Raw genomic sequence first — 20,661 nt, forward strand, 5'->3', positions numbered from 1 at the left:
ACAGAAGTTAAATAGCACAAGAAGCTAAAAACAAAAAAGGAAACTTGTGGCACCTCTACGCCTAATAGATTTATTAACGTTATAAAGATTGTATTTAGTTTGACATGTTATCACTGTTTGAGCGCAAGACTCTTGTGCCCTTTGTTATGCTGAAAGACACTAGCTCTTGGAAAACAAAACATAAAGGGTTGCCTTATTTGTAATCATTTTGTTAAAAAAACCCTAAACCATCCCTTCATCTTAATTCAGGAATGACCCCTTCTACTTCTATCACCCCCCCCCGTTCCCCCCCCTCATTTCTTGCTGTATTCCCCTGCTGCTGAGCACAGCTGCCTAAGCCAGCCTGATAGCAGAGCAAACAGCAGGGGAGAAAAGGGGAGCAGCTGCAATCCTCCACCCCTAATTTATATGCAAGAGGTCCAGCAAGGAAAACCCTCAGAGCTGTCACTCAGAACAGCTTCCAAAGTTGATCAAATGCTCCCATCTCTCCTATTTCTCCTCTTGGCTTCTTTTACTTCCTGACCACCAAATGTGTACTATGTCCCCAAGTTTTTGATCCACCAAGCAGTTTTAATTAAAACTGGAAGTATAACCTTGACTTTGCACTCAAAAAGACATCAGTATTTCTTGTTCAGCTTCTAGGACATTAAGTAGGGGCCCTTTTTCCAACTGCAGAACTGCCACTATTAGTATTGCTTCATGGCATCTCCTTTCCCAGTTGGTAGTAGTATAATTTCCTCCCCCAAAACCTGAATGTTGTAATTTATCATATTATATTAAAACCCACATTAGAATGTACTTATTCCCTTCCCCCTCCAAAAATAACATTCAACATGACTAGTAACACACTACTTTTAAGCTCTGGTAGTACGAGTATGGAAAAAACAACTATATATCACAAGGGTCTCTGAGAAACCTGTCCTTGATAAGGCATTATATTCTCAGAATGGACATGGAAGATCTAGTACCTACATGTAAAAGTAAATGTCAAGGAAAATAAATGAATCCTGGTCGACTCATGCCAGAAAAGCACCTCTAAATGAGGAGCTTGTTACTAGGGTTGAAGATAAAATATTGGAAGAAATCTAATTGGATTGCTATTGAAAGAAATCTAATTATCTAAATTGGCTTTTGGATAAAGACTCTTCCATCTCAAGACTTCTTAGAAAAGAGCAGGTTAAATTCTGATTACTAGCTGTTCATCCTGAATGACAGCTAGGGCAAACTTTCTCCTTATTGCTGTATCCTAAAAACCTATCACAATTCAGGAATGGAAACAATAAACGAAAGAACGGACACTTGGTTAAGACAAGCCCATAGGAAGTCATTGGCTTCTACTGATTGCAGTATTTTTCAGTCCTAATTCACATATTCTTTACTGAAAATATCATGTAGAAAGGGAGCTGTAGCTAATCATAAGAAAGGACACACTACTTGAGAATGAATTTTAATAAGAGAACTTTAGTTTAATTGACCTACACCATCTAAACAATAATTAAAAACACAAAAGTATGGTACAAAACTTCAAGACAGAAATGGAAAACAAGGCAAAAAACCCAAAACAAAAACAAAACCTGTTTATCAAATTAAACATAGGAAAAAAAGTTGAGTTTAAAAAGACCCAAGTCCTGGTTTGACTGGTGAAAGTTGGCAACACTGAGGAAAAGCACTAAGCTTCCCTTTTGTTTTCAACATACAGACACAACTTTAAAATTAACCTTCCAGTAGGGCTTGTTTTTATTCTTAAACCTAAACCCATCAAGGTAGAAATTGAACAGAGTATAAAAGGAAAATAATGGAATAAAAATCAGACAAATACTTCACAGCTTTGGCATTAGTCTGTGGTTGACCTTCGGTACCAAAATCGAGCTCTATAGTCATCACTGCAAGTCATGAAGCCAGGATTAGTAGGAGAATGGACAATACAGCGAACGATGCTGTTGTGCCCCAAGGAGAGAAGGTTCCTTCTTTCAGCTGTTCGTGAGTCCCAGCAACAAAGGCTAATGGTCCTTTCATCTGGAAGCAGTACATAGTCTTCTGTGTGGTTGAAGACAGCCTGTGTCCTATGAACCTGGCGTCCACTCAGACCTGCTCCTGCAGATGCAGCAACACATGCATATTGTTAACAAAACTACAATATACATTTTTAAAAACAAGAGTTCATCTGAATTATACCTTGCCCTTTGTCAGTTGCCCCCACACTGACAATTATCAGTTTCCAAAACCACAAGAAAACCATCAGCATATTCATTTACAAACTTAAGTAGCCTTTAATCCCCCCCTCCACAGACTAGCTGAGGTTGGCATTTCTTTTAGTTAGCTTCAAAGGTGCTATAAGATCTCTCTACATACTGATTCTACAGACTAACATGGCTGTATATTTGAATTCTAACCCAAATTAGCAACACTTTGGAACAGGCCTTTCTCAAATTACCTGACTGGGTGAGTTTAATTGATTATTAACCCAGTAGTTCTCAAACATTTTACCCTTGTGGTCCCCTTTAAATCTATATGTGAATGTTGCCCCCACTCGACATAGTATATGAATAAAAACATTCAGTTTAGTGTATTTTTTTTGGTTCGCACATTCATGTACAATCATATTTTAATATTTTAGAAGGTAATATCATTCAAATTAGAAGTTTTTATTTAAATAAATTCAATACCTAACTCAACACATATGTAAAATTTTACATATACACATAGCCACACTCATATATAGCAATGTGCAGATATGTACACACTCAGTCATACTCTTTTATCATTTCTTTCACTCACACATATACTCATTTATTCTCTCACAATCACACAGAAATATTCATTCTCTTGTGTATATATGTGAATATTTGAAATGCAGTTAATATCATTGCTCAATATCAAATATTCTTCCTGACAGGAAGCAGACCACTATTCTGAAGCTTTTCAATCATCTGTGTGAGTTACCCATATAGAACATATTACAGTAATCAAATCTGAATTGTTCAAAAGTATAGAAAATTGTTGCTAGATCACTGCTCTCTCTGAACCTTAACTATAACTTGATTATCTCTTCCAAGATAGCACACTGCTTGATCAAAAAGTATGACCTCTATTCAGGTATATGTATTCTCCCTTCTTTCAGAATTCAGGATCCTCAACCATGACTACTTCTGTTTCGGCTGGATGCAGTTTTTAGATTATGTTCAGTATCATCAAGTTCACGAAAAAATACAAAGCAATTAAAATATACATTGATCTCTTCAATTGAAAGATAAAGATAAATAAAACTGGGTGCAATCAGCATACATCATGCCAATGACACCTCAGTGCTATAAAATTATGGGATTAGTGGTTTGCTGTGGTACCACTCTGGTGTCAAGGTGGTGTCAAACAAGATTATTTCTGCAATGCAGATGCAGCCCCAGTGATCAGAGAGAAACAATATCAACACTGTGTATTCCTCAATTTTCTTTAAAAAAAAATATGATTGGCTTCCAGGGCTACTACAGCAGTCCCACCAAAGAAAGGAAGAGCTATTCCAAGACCAGATTATTTATTTATTTCTATATAGTGTTTATACCCCACTCTTCAGAAGCCAGATAAGACAAAGGTGTTAAAGAAATATGTTTCATAATTATACAAGAAATTATACGGTTAGGGTGCAATGGCCCCATTTTAATCATCTTCCATAAAAAGTCAAGATATAAATAGCCAATATTTTATTTAAACAAATCTGTTCTGAACTGAGTGATATTATTTCTTTATAAAATATTAAAATATGAATATACATGAATGTGCAAATGAAAATATGCACACTGAACAAGCAAAATTTAGTCATATACTATATCAAGGGTGTGTGCATGCAATGTTCAAATGTAGATGTAAAGGGGATCACAACGGTAAAATTCTGAGAAGTCCTTAGGCACATGAGAAATACTGTATACCCTTGGTGACTCACATGGTGAAATCTTAAAGAACTCCTCCTATAGCACCATAAAATGGGGCTTCAATCCTCAAATATTTGTATCAGTTACATAGATTACCCATTAGCTGGTATGAAAATCCTTTCTTTGATTCTAAAACAGGTAGTCTGAAAGCATATTCCCTAACTAATATAAACTTCCCAGGTATGGGTTACCTGCCATTACACCTCTTGAAAACCAAAAATTAAGAATGCTAAATTATATCACAAACAATGCAACAGAATGTTTTCTGTGTTTACTACTTTGTTCAGACATATGTATAGCTCATATAGGGAGCAGGTGATTGTGGCGAGTCTAGGGACTGATTTCCTTTCTCTGGGACCCTCATGGTCCATACAGACTGCCAAAAACACTCTCCCCAAAAGAAAAAGAAAAAAACCCTAGGAAATGGCCTGAATTCCATTTCTAGTTGGGGATTTTTCTAAAAGGTGTGTGTGTGTAAGCTGGGACACATTCCAGAAAAGTTAATTCACTCCCCCCCCCCCCCCGCCCCATTTTTTGGCCAAGAAAAGAATGGTCTAGAAGTCTAGAGGGATCGAGGAACACAAAAACAATTTTACAGGGCCATTCGTGGTTTATATGGAACCAGCAATTACTCAGGAAGAAAAAATTGTTCCAAAGAGCTGTCCAACTTGAAATGACATAGCTGAAAGTGTTGTAACCTCATGTGTTCATTACTACTTGCATGTTGTCTTGATAACAAGCCCATAGAGTATGAATTCACTTGGCTTATATGGTAAGAAAATAATACAAAATTGTATTAATTAATTGCTTTCCCCAAAAGGGTAAGCATGACATAAGACTAAGGAGGACCCACTGACTTCTGACCTTTGGTTTCTTTTTCAAGCAATCACTCAATAAAGAATGCTAGGCCTTGGCTGCACCCTGGTGGTTTAACATGTTATAAACTGAAATACAAGATACCGTATATACTCGTGTATAAGTCGACCTCATGTATAAGTCGAGGTGGGGTTTGGGGGCCAACATTTTGGATTTTAATATGACCCGTGGATAAGTCGAGGGCACAGTCGCAGTCCCTCTGCTCCACTTGCCTCTTGGTGCTCCTTTGAGTGGCTGCTGCCCCCGAGACGTCCCTGCTGCTCTACTTGCCTTTTGGTGCTCTGTGAGGGCAAGCTCCAAAGAGCCATCTCTGCTGCCATCCCCAGTGCTCCCTCTCCCATGCTTCTCCCTTGGGGCTCTCTAACTCAAAGGGTTAATAGAATCATAGAGTTGGAAGAGACCGCAAGGGCCATCCAGTCCAACCCCATTCTGCCATGCAGGAAATCCAAATCAAAGCATCCCCAACAGATGGCAATCCAGCCTCTGTTTAAAGACCTCCAAGGAGGGAGATTGAGATTTGTTTGTTCCTTTGTATATTTTGGAGAGGAAAGAGTTAAAGAGAGGCTCCTTTCCCCCCTCCCTTTCAGTTTAGGCTCTCCAGCAAGTCTTAAGCTTCTGCCCCTTTAAGACCAGAGCAGCTACCAGTGGTTCCCAAACTTTGCTCCTCCAGGTTTTTGGACTTCAACTCCCAGAAGCCTCAGCCCTCTTAGCTAATGGCCTGAGATTCTGGGAGCTGAAGTCTGAAACCCCTGGAAGGCCAGAGTTTGGGAACCACTGAAATAGAGCTCTCCCCATTTTCCTTTTCTTGATGCTGGAGAAATCAGGCAAGCTGGCTTCTCCCAGCCATAGCTATGGCCAGTCTTAGGTTTTTCCCCCTTTGAAAAGTGAGGAAATTAACAGCCCTCTCTTCCTTTTGTCCCTTCCCTCCCTGTCTCCGTCCCACGGAGCCATCCCTACTTCTTCCTTCCTTCCCTCCCTTGCTCCTTGGTCCCTTTTCCTCTCCCCTCGGACTCTGCAGGATGAGGAGCCAGGATTAGGGATTAGTTTCTTCCCCTTTTAAAAGATGAGGAGAGCTCTATGCTAGCTGCTCAAGCAGCGGCTGGAGAGAGACTTTCTTTCCAGCTCCTTTTTCTTTTCCTGAGTGGCTTCCAGTGAGTTAAGGTTTCTGCTCCTTTAAAAGCCCTTTCCATGCCTGAAGGAGCCGATGCTCGGGCGAGCGTGCAAGCCAGCCAGCCCCTCTCAGGGAAAGGCAGCTTTCCTCATGTTTGCAAAGGGAAAGAAACTCTTCCCTAATCCTGGTTGCTCATGCTGCCGAGTCCGAAGGGAAGGGAGAGGAAAAGGGACAGGGGGCCACCTCTCTTTTGAAGGAGAGAAGCAAGGAAGCTTGCAACTCCGTCCCTGGCCCCTGGCGAGGCAAGTTGAGTTTGCCTTATCCAAAATTCTGAAAACCAAAATACTCCAAAATTGTTCACATAGCTGGGTGAGATAGTGACATCTTTACTTTTTGACAGTTCAGTGTACACAAACTTTATTTCATGTACAAAATTATTTAAAATATTATCTATACAATTACATTCAGACTATGTTTATAAAGTGTACAAGAAACGCAGAAGGGGCAGGATCGTACACACTGAGCCCATATAATCCAGCCCTCAGTGCTCACCTGGGTTAGTCCCTCGGTCAGTACGGGGACAGGTGGGTGTTCACACGCCCGTCCTCACACTAACCTAAGGCCACTCCTTATCTTTGTGTCAGGAGATCCATCTGAGTAGTACTCCAGTTGCCCTGAATGATGCAGAAACGAGATGCCTGGCTGCACTCATGTAGCCAGGCATTCCTTTTTCATGCTGGATAGGGCAACTGAAGGGCTTCTCAGACTGATCATCAGCCAGAAAGATAAGAACCACGAGGGGGTGGGGTGTTTGAACAGCTTGGTTTTGCTGTGCAGTTTCTTAGAAACTCCATGCAAAACCAGGGCTATTTTAACCTGGGGGGGAAAGACTCTTAACCCTAGGGTTGGACCAGGGCCTCTGAATCCATGTCTGTACAGGATCGGTTATTTCGGTCTGCGTCATCTAAATTAGATGCAAACGATAACGCTAAGAATCTCCAGCTTAGTCTGAACACTTTGCCCACCACTGAAATTCTGTGTTACTCAAATTAAAGAAGATGAATGCAAAGATGTCTACAACACAACTACTTGATAGGCATGGTGGAAAAACTGTAACTAAATTAGCAATTGCTTAGTTTTGCACGTGGCAGAAACTGAGGCGGGTTACAGACCGCCTATTTGGGGCGGGCTGTACCCGCCCCTTTCCCCAGTGTATCGGGGCCTCAGCGGCCAGAACGGCAGCCGCTGAGGCCCCGATCTGCCGCTTTTCAGGCTGCGAGGAAGTGGCAAAACGCTGCTGCCCCGCAGCCTGAAAAGGGGTGTCCTTGGGCGGCGGGGAGAAGAAGAAAGGGGCCGCTTGGCCCCTTTCTCCCTTGCTTCGCTGGGCGCAGCCGTCTGAAGGCTGCGCCCAGCGAAGCAAAGTGGCGCCTCAAACCAGGAAGGAGCTCCAAAATGGAGCTCCTTCCTGGTTCACGCAAAAGGTGCCCTAGGCGCCCTGGCACGGAGCGAGGACGTCACATCCGCGCTGCCCCGTGTAGAGGTGGAACGGCCGTGACGTCATGACGGCGGCCGTCTGGAACGGCCGCCGTCATTTTTTACGCACAGAGCGCGTATTAGGGTTAGGGAGGTGCAGAAGCATCGCACCCCCCTAACCCTAGTACGCGCTCTGCGCGTACTTTAGTGGCGGTCTGTAACCTGCCTTAGTATCAAATGACAAGTATCCAAAATTCTTATTTTTTTTTAAATGTGAAGCACAGTGGTCTGGAGGATAACTACCAAGACTGCATGAGTGAAAAGAAGAACATATTGTTCAGATTTGCTTTTACTCACCTGTATATTTGACTAAAGTTCTCCCTGTAGATATCTCCCAAAGTTTGGCTACTGAGTCCTTTCCGCTTGACAGAATATACTTTGAATTCTTGGAGAAAATGGCAGAACAGACTTCAGCCCCATCATGTGCTTTCTCAAAAGTAGTGATACAACGATTGGAAACTCCATCCCACAATTTGATACATCCATCTTTGCTGCCTGTCACATACATGTTAGCACTCCCATTGTAATTAACTGAGCATATGGCATCAGTGTGCTGATCTTGAGGATTGCAAGATACAAAGCACTGGAAAGTGTTGACATCATACAGTCGCAGGGTAGGATGCTGGGTGCCAACAAGTATGAAGTCTCCAGAAGGATGGAATGAGATAGAACGTAGCATTTCTGCTTCCTGTTTAATTAGAAAATAGACAGTTAACATTAAAAGATACCTTCCTATTGTTAGATCCTATCTAAATACCAAACTTGTCTTGGCACTGTTTACCTTGCAAAATGAATTCATGCATACAAAACATCATTGCTACCTAAACAAGCCAGACACAATCAAAGGTTAAAACTAATAGCATAACTTGATAATCTATTTGCAAAACCAATGAAAGAGGAGCAAGTTTTAAGGTGTGGGGTATGTGTGTATTAAGTTGCCCCATATAAAAGAAAGAGGAAGAAGTTGGTTTTAATAGCATGACTTTTTAAAAATGTATCTTTTCTTAAGGGAAATGCTGATCTGTGCACTAGACTATACTGTTGTTTACAATAGTGGAAATCCACGTGACCAAAAAGGCGACCTCTAAGGAATTCCGGCTAGATACATATTGACAAATGTAAGACAAAGAACCACCCTATCATGGCTAGTTGGACCTTTAGACTTTAAGTTGTTTGAACAGCTATATTCATAACTGTAATTTATATCCTTGCAACTAGAATGTACAAACTAGGTTTCCGAACCCCAGAGTGGTCTTAGTTCTAAAAATATTTATACACAGGATTCCATAATATCAAGACTTATGAATGAAGTCTTTTCTGAATCGACACCAATTATTTTTGATATTCCTTTAAAAGTGTCTAACCTGGATATATTTGAAGGCTCTTTTAGCAGATGGTTTTGAATAGTCAAACAATTTAAGTGTATAATCTCTTGATCCTGAGGCAAGGATTTGTTCTGTTGGATGGAAAGCTAAACATGTCACCTCATCCACGTGATCATAAAGAGTCCTAATAACTGGATGATTCTCCATGTTCTGTTGGGCTGTTTCATTCATCATAACCTAAATAAAAAATTTAGAAAATGCAGCATGGTAACCATTACTTTTTAGCCGTATCAACAAATCACAAACACATATAAGAATGGTATTACCAACATGCGGAATATGATATAGTACTTCCCATTATCACAGAGAGAACTTTGCATATATCTGTCTCCAAGACTACACCACATAATTGGAATTAAAATGGGAGAATGATGAACAAGATGTATCATATTAAAACAACTGCCAACAAAAACGCTACAGGTAACTTGGAAGCCAACACAAATAAAAGTATGAGTGGAAAATTTCCTCAGGATAATTCTCTGATCTGGCGGACAAAAATCTTTTATTCTGCACTCAAATATGGTGAACTGTGTCCATGAAGGAAAAGACACAAAGCACAGGAAAATATTTTGGGGAGGACAGGTTCAACCCATGCAACTTTCTGTTTCTTTGTAGAATCCGTAATGACTCCAAAAGAGAGCAACTCGGAGAAAAAGGTGAACACTTAAAGATTAATTACTACTTGAGTATTTACCTCAATAGGCATAGCACTCTTTGCCAACATTCTTTCTGTATCCAGTATTTTTATTGAAGCATCAGCTGATCCTGTAGCTATTAACTGTCCATCTCTGCTATATGTAGCTACACGACATGGTCCTTTGTGAGATGTGACATAACATGTCTCATATTCTGAAGCCTCTGGAGACATAGTCTGCACATCTGCATCAAACTCCAAGTCAATCCCTGTGCCAGGAGCTACTGTATCAGAGCGCCCAATTGCATACTGAACTGCACTATCATCATTTTCCATTCCTGCAGGGGGAAAAATAGATGAGTACAAGATTCTGTTTTCCAAGGCAAGAAATACAAATGTTGCTTCAATAATTCTCAAGCCTATTTTGAAGATTTTTGAGGAGAGACAAGTAAAATGAAAATTAGGCCATCCATGATGTTCATGTCACATTTTAAATTTCACTTCAAGATCATGCTTTTAAGTTTGATTAATAAGGAAATCCATTTCATGCTATATGCAGGATAACAGATGTCCTACCTTTTGGAAAGAGACTTTAGATAATTAGCAACACGATAATATGCATATCTATTGAATTTAATGGTACCTACTTCAAAGTAAGCCTATGCAAAATTGCAACCCTAGTATTTGTTGTTGTTGTGTGCCTCCAAGTCATTTTTCACTTATGGTGACCCTAAGGTGAACCTATCATAGGGTTTTCTCGGCAAGTTTGTCTTGACGTTAAGCGAGTGTTACTTGCCCAACCACACCCAGTGGTTTTTAGGCTTGAGCAGGGAATGAAACCCTGATCTCTGGAGTTGTAGTACAACACTAAAACCACTTCACCATGCTGTCTCTCAACTCCAATACATAGATACTTGCATCAGCTACTCAATCAAGCATGTCAGCTTAAAAGGGGGGAGGGGGGGACTAAGCGAGAGAACCCGAATACTACTCTCTCTTATTTTTTAACCTTTAACCTGACCTGCTTTACTGAATAGTTGATGCAAGTACTCAAGGCTTTTAAAAAAAAATCCAACTGGTAAACTAAGGCCCGGTACAGATGGAACCCGAAGGACGCCCTCGTCACGTGCGAGGGGTGCCCCACCCACACTCCCCTCGCATGTGATGAGCAGAATGTGCTTGCCCACTGCCAGCCGTTTGTGGCGGCGCAATAAGGAGCGGTCCTTTTTTTTGCGTAGCCGCATCGCACAATTTGGTTGCTGTGGTGCGACTATGCAGCAAAGAGAGGTGGCTCCTGGCCGTCTCTTCCTGGCGCTCTGTACCCATCTGAAACAGATGGACCAAAAAGAGTGGCTTCTGCCTTCTTTGGGGGTGTGGTGTGTAGAAGCTGCTGACAAAAAGAGCTCAGAAAGAGCACTCCTCTTGGAAGCTCAATTGGGATCATGGCGGTGGTCCGCTTTCAAAGCAGACTGTGCGGTCGCCACAATCCCCAGTCGATTAGTGCTGGAGGGGCCAGAGGCCGGTCTGCTTATTCACTGTATCAAAGAATATTCATTCAGATACACACCACACTCCAACTTTGTTCAGTTGTAATAACACACCATGTTCTGAGGTTATGTGAACAAACTTTACGCATGAACACTCTTTCTTATTCTTCTTTCATTCCAATTCTCTCCTGAACTTTCTCTTTAGAATTTGTTATGCCATGCGGATTGATCAATCACAGTTTAATTGTAAATGAGAAGCCCATGGAACAGGAGGTACTATGGCAGTAGGAAAATCTTGTGTATTACCACCATAAATAGAACTATACCATTTACACAGCTATTTTTATTCTATAAAAGGGGTTTGATTTATTTGTACAACAATAAGGGTCCCTAAATGCGCCACAGTAATACACACACACACATGTCTCCACTTTTGTGGCTTTGAATTTGGCGGTTATGATTATTCATGGATTTTATTAATATGTTCTCTCTAGGACTATCAAGGTCCTCCAGTGCAACTGTATGGTCAACGTTAACCAAAAGTTGCACTGAAGAACCTAGAGAGAACATTCCACTAGGCATTTGTAGCTCCTCCAGTGCAATTCTATGGTCAAGGTCTGGCAGGTGTTGACCAGAGAAATCTCTGGAGGACCTAGAGATTTCTAGAGAGGTGTTCTCTCAGGTAAAAACACAGTGTTTCTGTTATTTGCAGGTTTTCCACATTCACGGAGGTCCTGTGCCCCTAAATCCAATGAATGTGGAGGAATGAATGTATACACAACTCTGTGTCTCTAAATTTAGCATAACTCAGGCAACTAGGAACCTATTCAATGTCATTAAACACTAATAAATGAAAAGACAGCAGCCTAACAAGGAGTTAAGATGTAGCATTTCCGCAACATTCATCAGCTAAACATGACATACTGCACTAGTTTGACAATGTCATTGCAGCAAGGTAGCTGCAATGAAAGCAATCATCTATATCTCTTTCCTGCTTTATACTATATCTAAGCAGGTTAATAGGATATGGTTTCTCATTCTAGATTTTTGTCTAGTTATGGACAGTGGGCCCTTGATATCCATGGGGTTTTGGTTCCAGAACCCCTCGTGTATACCAAAAACCATGGATATTCAAACCAGTATTTAACATTAAACATGGCCTGGGCATCAAAGTCCAGGCACCATAAAGGCATTCTTCCTGCACTGTTTTCCATCTTCTCATCACAAAGATTATAAGACTCTGCCAGAATCTAATTCCTTTCCTGATTCTTTCTCCCAACTTCACAACCTTCCCATCATAAGCAGCAACCTCCACTATTGCCTTGGACCGCTTCTCAGAACGGCCATCGCAGGTTAAAAAAAAGTTTCTTCATTTCAATCCGTGATGGCTCATACTGTATCTGTGTATATTGAGCCCGTGGATACCAAGGGTCCACTGTATATTCAATCTGAGTCAATTAAAATGGTATTTAATCAGTATTATTTTTAGAAACTTGTCAAAGTGACTGTAGAGGTTTTATGGCATATCTAAGCTATCTAAGAGACAAAAATATTTGATTGCTAATGGTTTGACATACCATGTTATACAATGCTCTTACCAATGTGAACAACATAAAAACAGCATCATATGTTTGATAACAACATGATAAATTTCTGTTTGAGACTAAAACTTACCCAGCTTAATAAGATGCAACAGCTGTTCAGAGGGGGCACATACAGACTGTGGCTTCACTTCATTTATCAGACCATTAGCAATGCTGATATATCCATCATATAGCAACTGACTAATTATCAGTTTGTAAAGTTGCTGTCTGTCTTTCAAGCTTACTTTAGGCCTATACATTGTGAACAAAGGTTGTCTTGCAGCAGTCTGAAACAAAGAGACAATAAGTGCATACAGGTATGGTAAGAAGGCACTTACTGTTTACTTTATATTTATTTATTTAAAGTGTTTATCCCCTCCCAAAATATTTCTTAAAACAATACAAACAATAACAAAGCAGCATGGAATCAATTAAGAATTAAGTAGCAGAAAAATAATTCAGAATTATCTCTAAAAGGTAATATTAAAAATGTGCCTGAAACATATGAACGATCAGATAACGACAGCATATTTTCAAGTGGTGTGTATGTGTCAGACTGATCTCTCTGAGGTTCAAAGCCCTGGGTCTAAGGTCCAAAAAAGCATATCCATGTTTTCAAGCACACCTAAAAGACTCCTTTCCTAATATGAGGAGAGATACAGGCTTGCATGAAAGGAGACTGTCCCTTAGGTTGGGGTGGGCAACTCCCACGGACCCATGGACTAGCCTTCTGCCCCAGGGACTGTCTAGGGCCTCAAAGAATGACCAAACAAGCAAACCAAAAACTGAAAGTGGCCAGACATCCACTCCCAGTTTGTTTTTTTTTTTTGGGGGGGGGGGGGAATAAGTAAAAACAGCTTTTTAAAAAATGTTAAATGGTGCAAGGGGTCAGTGCAACATATTTAATAGGTGAATCGGCTCTTACAGAGGTTTCTAAGAAAGGCAATTTTTCTTTACTTTTTGCCAGAAAAAGGTAGCATGTGTGCATATAGTCCTAGGGCCACTTGTTGTCCACCAGTACTTGAGGTACAGTGGGCTGAAGCCTTTTGTATCCATATCAATGTGCAGAACTAAACGGTCCTAATCTCCTGATGTACTGCCTATGAAACTGAACAGAGTGAGAGTGAAAGGCACCTCAAATAGTTGCTGTATGCCTTCAAGCCATTTCCAGGTTATGACAACCTTATCACAGGGTTATCTTGACAAGATTCTTTCAGAGGGGGTTTGCCTTCCTCTGAGGCTGTATGACTTGCTCCAAGATTACCCAGTGGGTTCTCATGGCTGAGTGGGGGTTCAAACCCTGGCCTCCAGACTCCGTCCAACTCTCAAACCACTACACCATGCTGGCTCTAGGAGGTTTCCTAGAAAGCACCTCAAATACACAGGAGCAATGAATTCTGGCTAGAAGAAATTAATCAAGTATGTCCTTCTGGTGGTTTGTTTTTAAATGGAATTTTAAGATCTTATAGGCTTAGAATACAAAGAATAAAAACAAACCTTCCACTGACTGTTCCAAATGAATGGTAGCAGATGGTACATCTTGCAAAACTAAAGAAGAGTAGAGAGATCTTGGCGGTCTCTCATTCACAGGGTCACTATAAGTTGAAGCTAACTTGATGACAAATAACAACCTCCACCACAGGGGAAATTAGGGCAAGGAATGCATGGAACTCACTAGGGCAAGACACAGTAATGGCCAATGACTTTAAAGGGCCATGAACAACTTGAGGAACAGGGATATCGGCGACTGCTGCTCATGATAGCTAAATGGAACTGCCACACTCAGAAGCAGCAAAACAGCATGAAAAAAGTTACCTTTCTGGCCAGAACAACTCCCATGCTGGCTGTGAAATGCACTGTACCTCAGAGTTTCTAACCTCTGCTTTGAATATCTGTCCCTGCTACTCCAACAGCAAAGAAGACTGTTGGGCCTGTTACAGACTGCCAAAATAAAGCTGCTTCAGGTCTCTTTGGAGGTATGCTGTTTAAATGATGCATGCATCCTAAGAATCCGGAAGCTGCACCAAATCAGCACTCCAGTGCTTAGGAATGGAGTGTGGCTTTGGCGCAACCTCCGGACCCATGCATCATTTAAATAGCATACCTCCAAAGAGACAGGAAGCAGCTTTATTTTGGCAGTCTATAACAGGCCTTGGTCTCTCAAGAAGCTGTATGAAAAAAAAAATACTTGACTGGGGTGCATCTTTGTTGTTGATTGTTCCCAAGTCATTTCTGACTTATGGTGACCCTAAGGCAAGCTTCTTCAGAGGGAGGTTGCCATTGCCATCCTCTGAGGCTGAGAGTGTGTAGTGTGCCTCCAAGACCCTAAGGCACAGCTACCATGGGGTTTTCTTGGCAAGATTTGTTCAGAGGAGGTTTGCCATTGCTCAAAGCCATGTTGTACATTTCATGGCCAAGCAGGAATGGAACCCTGGTCTCCAGAGCCATAGTCCCAACCCCTCAGTCTCCCCCAGCACAAGCTCTTCAGGGCTGGTTTCCTTCCTAGCCGCTTTCTCCCTTCTGGCTCCCATCTGCAGACGGCGACATTCCAGCTTTCACATTCGGCTGCTGTCCCTATTCTTCTTTAGGCTCTTGCCTGGTTCTCCCAGAGCCGCCCTCCCCATCCCTAGCCTTCTGCCCGATTTCTTGGCTGCCGTCTCCACTCTGATGCTCTCTCTAAGGCTGAGAACAAGGCAGTCTGGCACCACTCTAACTGCCGTGGCTCCAGGACCTGCCTGGGCTCCCCAGCCGCGAAAGCGGTGTCAATCTGGATTGATTCTGCAGGGGAAGGAGGGCGGCCCTGCAGAGGCACGTGGCTTCTTTGGGGGGATTCTTACCGGCCCGTCTTTCGGCCTCGGTCGGTCGGCGCCCGAAATGGCTGCTGGCGGCGCGGCGTCGGCGGCGTCGAGGGGGGCCTGGGCCGGCGAAGGCAGCGGGAGCGGAGCGGGCGGCGGAGGCGGGAAGGGAGGCGGCGGCGGAGGAGGAGGCAGCAGCCTGGACCGAGTGCCGCTCCGTCGAACAGGCGGCTGCATCGAGCCCGAGCACATCGATGGGAGCCGCGGCTGCAAGGGAGGAAGAGGCAGCCAGCAGGGTCACTCTCGGGCGCATGCGCAGACTCTACGCCTTCTACTGCTGCGTTGAAAAGTAGCCAACTCTAAAAAGCACCCACACTGGAGAAACAACCCGGCTTGGCCCCGTTTTAACTCGTTGTCTGGCCCAAAGGCTATGGAATCCTGGGAGCTGGAGTATGTTGTGGGGCCCGGAGCGGAGAACTCCAACTCCCAGAGTTCCATCGCCTAAAGGAAAGAGCTGTTGGCCGATTCAGGCCAGGAGAAAGGAGAAAGCAGTACGAAAAGCGAAACACACTCCCTTTTCTTCAAGCCCTGTTAAAGTGACGCTGCTGGGGAGCAACCCTAGAAACAACGTACTTTGGGATTTGCGGTTCTGCCAGGCCTGGCAAAACTACGCATCCCAGGATCCCATGATGGGACGCAGCGGCAGCACTTGGAAGTGGTGTCGGACTGCCTTGTTTCTACGGCGAAGCCGCACCCTGGACGACGTTTTTAGAAGGTGAAACGTGTGGGAATGGGTCCGTGGCAGGCAAACAACGAAGCAAACGAAACAGCAGGGCCTGGCTGCAAGGGCTGCCACTGGAGTCCTTCCCCTTTCCCCCACAGTCTTCTTAAGAGCTGCCTGAAGTCCATTTCCAGAAGGTTCCTGAGATGTATGCAGGAGGTTTTCAGGGTGTTTGGGAAAAGGCGCAATCCCACTCATTGGAAGCAGTGTCCAGCTGCACTGTTTCTCCAGTGTAGATGCAGCCGGCCTTCTTTGAAAGGATCCCTGCCCTTCCAGGGCCAAGCAGAGGCACTCTTACACTTCTGCCCCAGTTTCCATGTGGCTAGTGGGAACCTTAGCCATAGTCAAAACCCAGCACATCCTGAGCATCACTCTCAAATATTTGTATAAAGCAGTTATTCACCATTAAAGGAAGTGCTAATTCCAGCAACAATTGTATTGTCATTTAAACGCCAATATCTGGTAAACCCCATTTGCTGGGTTTAGGGGCACAGGACCCCCGTGAATGTGGAAAACCCACAAATAACAAAAACACTGCTTTTACCTGAGAGAACACCTCTCTGGGAATCTCTAAGTCCTCCAGGGCAACTCTGTGGTCAACATTTGCTAGACATTGGCCATAGAATTGCACCAGAGGACCTACAGATGCCGAGTGGAGCGTTCTCTCTAGGAATCTCAGTCCTTCAGTCTGACTTTTGGTTAAAGCTAACCACAGAGTTGCACTGGATATTCCTAGAGAGAACACATTAATAAAATCTATGAATAATCAAATCTGCAAAACTCAATGCCGCAAACATGGACGGACAAGTGTTGTTATCGTATTAATAAAAAGACTTTAGGAACTGGAATGCAGAGAATGGGAGAATCCCAAGTCTGGAAATACGATATCCTGGGTTTTGCTTTTTAGTTTGAAAACTAAACAACCAAACCATGAAAGCCTTGTTTCCACACCCTGATGGGCCTCAGCATTCAAAACAACAGGCAGATTGTGGCTGAGCTTGAGCTCTATGGACGCCCATAATTATATGTTACCTTTATACTCTGCCTGTCCTCCAATAAGTTCAAGGTGGCATACACAGCTCCGTTTTATCTTCCCAGCAAGACTGTGAAGTAGATCAGGCTAAGATGGCCCAAAGTGTTGTAATATGCTTCATGAACCAGTGGACCTGGATCTCCCAAGTCCTGATATAACATTTTTACCAGTATACACTGGTTCTCCATAATGTGCACTGGAGCTCAAGAGAGTGGAGTATAATATACATTATATTCTGAGCCTATCTGCAGACCTGCCCCCTTTTTCCATGGGGCTTTCATACCTGAATCCCAAATAAATATGCAAAGGATTGCAACCTCAGAGAATTAGTACAAAAATAAATAAGCTCTATTTGGAATAGAATACAATTTGTGCTTGAAGAGATTACCAATAGCGTCTTGTTGTGGCAGCTATATATTACATCTAACATTGGGGCAGTATGGTGTTCAACACCAATTACAGAGAATATGAGCGGCCTGCTACTATTTTGTTTAAGTGTTTTCTACAGACGATACGAAAAAGGGAGATCCTCATCGCCTGCTTATAGGGCATTTGAGGGTTGTTTTTGTTCTTGTTAGCGTGGCTATAAAAATAATCTCACTCATGCGTTCTGGTTTTGTTATTCACACTATTCCCCCAGAACTGCATCTCTGCAAGTTATGTTGCTCACACATGTCAGCACTCAGATAAATATGGAGTCAATGATCCGGATGTATTCAAAACACATTCAAGACATGCAGAGTTTTATCCCTGGTTTATCCCAGGTCTCTTTTTGTAAAGGTTATTCACACAGCTGACAATGTGAATCTTTTAGGAAAACTTGGGGGGAAACCCAAGTGGGTGTTCACATTTACTTTTTTGTTCTGAGGAGATGCAATACCGAGTCAATGTTCCTGCTATATTACCACAAACAAATCTCTCCAAGGCATTTTAACCTGGTCCAGCATTCACAATGGCGCCACTTTGCATCACCATGGTGGCGCCTCATGGACAGAAAGGACCCCAGCAATCTGGATCGCTTCGGTAGCGCATTTTCACTCCCGAAGATCCAGATCACTCCAATCCTAAAACAAAGATGCACTTAGATGCCTGTGCAAAATGCATTGGGTTAAGTACACCACAAACTGCACCAGGTGCATTAAGGGCCAATGTAAACCTCACAGAAATAACCCAGTTTTACACCAGTATTTCCATAGTCTGAATGGGCCCCAAGATTGATTATCCTAAGTTAAGTGAGTTTTTTGGCAGCTCCCCCAAAACCTAATTAAGATACATTTGAAAGGCATGTGAACAACAAAGATTCAATCCACCAAAATTATTTTCACCATCTGAATAACCCCTCAAAGGGCATCTTGCTGGCCTCTGTGGGAACTTAACTAGGAACACTTTTGATCTGATCCAATATAGCTCTGGCACTGACACATACATTTCAGCTGTCTCTCTCCCCACATATACAAATATACAAAGGAATATTTTTACTCACATCAGCCTCCAGAAATGGCAGCCGATTTAACCGTTGTTCATTGGAGGGTGAGCCCATGCAGCTCATGGCCCATGGAAGTTGTCGCCTCTCACATGCCGGAGTCACGCGACGATTAGACATTTTATCTCATAGAACTAATAAACCGCTTAGTACTGTATACCTTTTTCACATTCTCCTGTTAAATCCCCTTGTTAGAGATCGTAGGATTTCTGTCAAATGTAAATGATCTTCTACCTCACATTTTAAAACAACCCATCAATTTTTATACCCCATCTAGCTTCCTAAAACTAATCTGTTATCTCTGTCACGCTAACCACAAAGTGGACTTGTCTTTTTCTGAAGTTCACACCTGGTTTTTTCAATGGCTGTTTGTCGTGTGATGCAGTAACTATCTTCTAGCCTGGTAACCCTCCTATGTGCATCCTATAGTTTATTCTTATTGTGGAGAGCCTAGCCTGGTTCTATGTTCTTTCTTCATTTGTCATGCCAGTCAAAGAGTCCCTCAGGTGCAGCTGACCCCTTAGTAGCCGAATACCCCCCAAGGTTTACCACTCTCTGACAAAATGTGTCTAGAACCCTGTTTAAGCGTACCCTTCTTGACCTCACATTCCTTGACTGGCCCTATAATCATGCCACAATAAGTCCCCAAAGACCCCTTCACACCACTCCTTTTGTGAAAACACCTTAAGATGGGCAGTTGGAGGAAAATCTGTCCAGCATTTGTTCAAAAACCCCACTTTGGTGCCATACAGGTGTGCTATATTATTATTATTATTATTCTCGTAAATGCTAAAACTTAAAAGGCCAGGAATGGCTCTAATGAATATGCCACCCTGTGTGAACCTACAAATTCTCTCAAGCGTGACCCTACTTGTAGGTTTCTGCCGAATCTAACGTGCCAGTCTTTCAAATCTGGACTGGTGTACTCATGTTCAGGGAAGCCACTTCCCACCACAAGTGTGACTGGCTTCCTAATTATTGCTTCCAAGGCCAAGGAGCCAAGAATAGGAATCGCCGTTTCCTACCCACTGCTTCTGGCCTTCCATCATTGTCCTAACACACAGCACAACCACCATCGACAACTGATCTCTGTCACAGGACTGGAGCCCAATATGAGTTTAAACTGGTAACTCCACACAGATTTTTGAGTGTGTCTCTGGCTGGTTGTTGAGCTACACACAAGGACCCCTGTGGTGCGGGCCAGCCAAAACCAACGCTTCCGAATTTTGAAACTCGAAAGTCACAATTCAAACTTTGGAGGAGGAGGGGCTCCCAAAACACTTCGGCCCCAAAGTGTTTTAAGGCAGACAAGCCCTTCTCAGTATCAACCTGACACGCTGAAGAACTAATTCCTAATTTGTTCCTTCAAGGCTGAGGAACAAATAACAAATGGGAGTCGTAGTTTCCTGCCCACTGCTCCTGGCCTTCCATCATACTAGACAACCACCATTTTGACAACGTCACAGGACTGGAGCCCAAAGGAGTTAAAACTGGCCAGTCCAAATAAAGTCTGTCTCTGGCTGGCTGTTGAGTTATAAGTAGTTATGCACATAAAGCCAGGCTCAATTGAATACTGAAACTCAACTTCACAATTCAAACTTTGGGGGAGGAGTGGACTTTGGCCCCTAAAATGTCTAAAATGGAAGCGCCATTCTCAGTAACAGCCTGACACCCTCAAGCACTAATTTGAAAATGAAGGGGAGTAACGGTCTCCTTCACTTCACCGTTGGAACAGCGGAGGGGGCGTGGCCAGGAGAAACGCAACTGCCGTAAAGGAGAACAATCCCAGCGACTAACAACGCCACACTAACTGGGGGGCAGCGTTACGCAAACGGCGTAGAGAGCGCGTACCCTCCAGACAGACAGCCATCCGCTTGTAGCACAGGCCACGCCCCCTTCGAATTCAAATCTTAGTCCCCCTTGCTTTTTTTGTGTGCGTGCTCTGGTTGGCGCATGCGCAGTAGGCCCGATCCCTTGCCAAGGCAACCATTTTCACTTCAGCTGAGACAGTTGGAAGCCAGAGAACGGGGGCGG

At 43.0% G+C, this 20,661-nt stretch overlaps 1 protein-coding gene across 2 annotated transcripts; it reads right to left on the minus strand.

Annotated features, from left to right (window-relative positions):
- Positions 1-1,441: 1,441 nt before the first annotated feature.
- CSTF1 (cleavage stimulation factor subunit 1) lies at positions 1,442-20,353 on the minus strand. Of its 2 annotated transcripts, XM_089513786.1 has the most exons (8): positions 18,628-18,687; positions 17,999-18,208; positions 15,373-15,597; positions 12,627-12,822; positions 9,526-9,803; positions 8,811-9,008; positions 7,744-8,134; positions 1,442-2,094 (listed from the first exon to the last, which is right to left on the minus strand). In XM_089513786.1, the coding sequence occupies exons 3-8, from the start codon at positions 15,580-15,582 to the stop codon at positions 1,835-1,837; spliced, it is 1,533 nt and encodes a 510-aa protein (XP_089369912.1). In that variant the 5' UTR covers positions 15,583-15,597; positions 17,999-18,208; positions 18,628-18,687; the 3' UTR covers positions 1,442-1,834. The 2 variants fall into 2 exon arrangements, with proteins under 2 accessions (XP_089369912.1, XP_089369911.1); XM_089513785.1 differs by lacking the exon at positions 17,999-18,208 and having other exon boundaries at positions 18,628-20,353.
- Between the last annotated feature and the right edge of the window lie 308 nt (positions 20,354-20,661).

The sequence above is a fragment of the Sceloporus occidentalis genome, unplaced genomic scaffold, assembly GCF_023333645.1.
Source record: "Sceloporus occidentalis isolate IW3139 unplaced genomic scaffold, rSceOcc1.0.p SCAF_3, whole genome shotgun sequence".
NCBI lineage: Eukaryota > Metazoa > Chordata > Lepidosauria > Squamata > Phrynosomatidae > Sceloporus > Sceloporus occidentalis.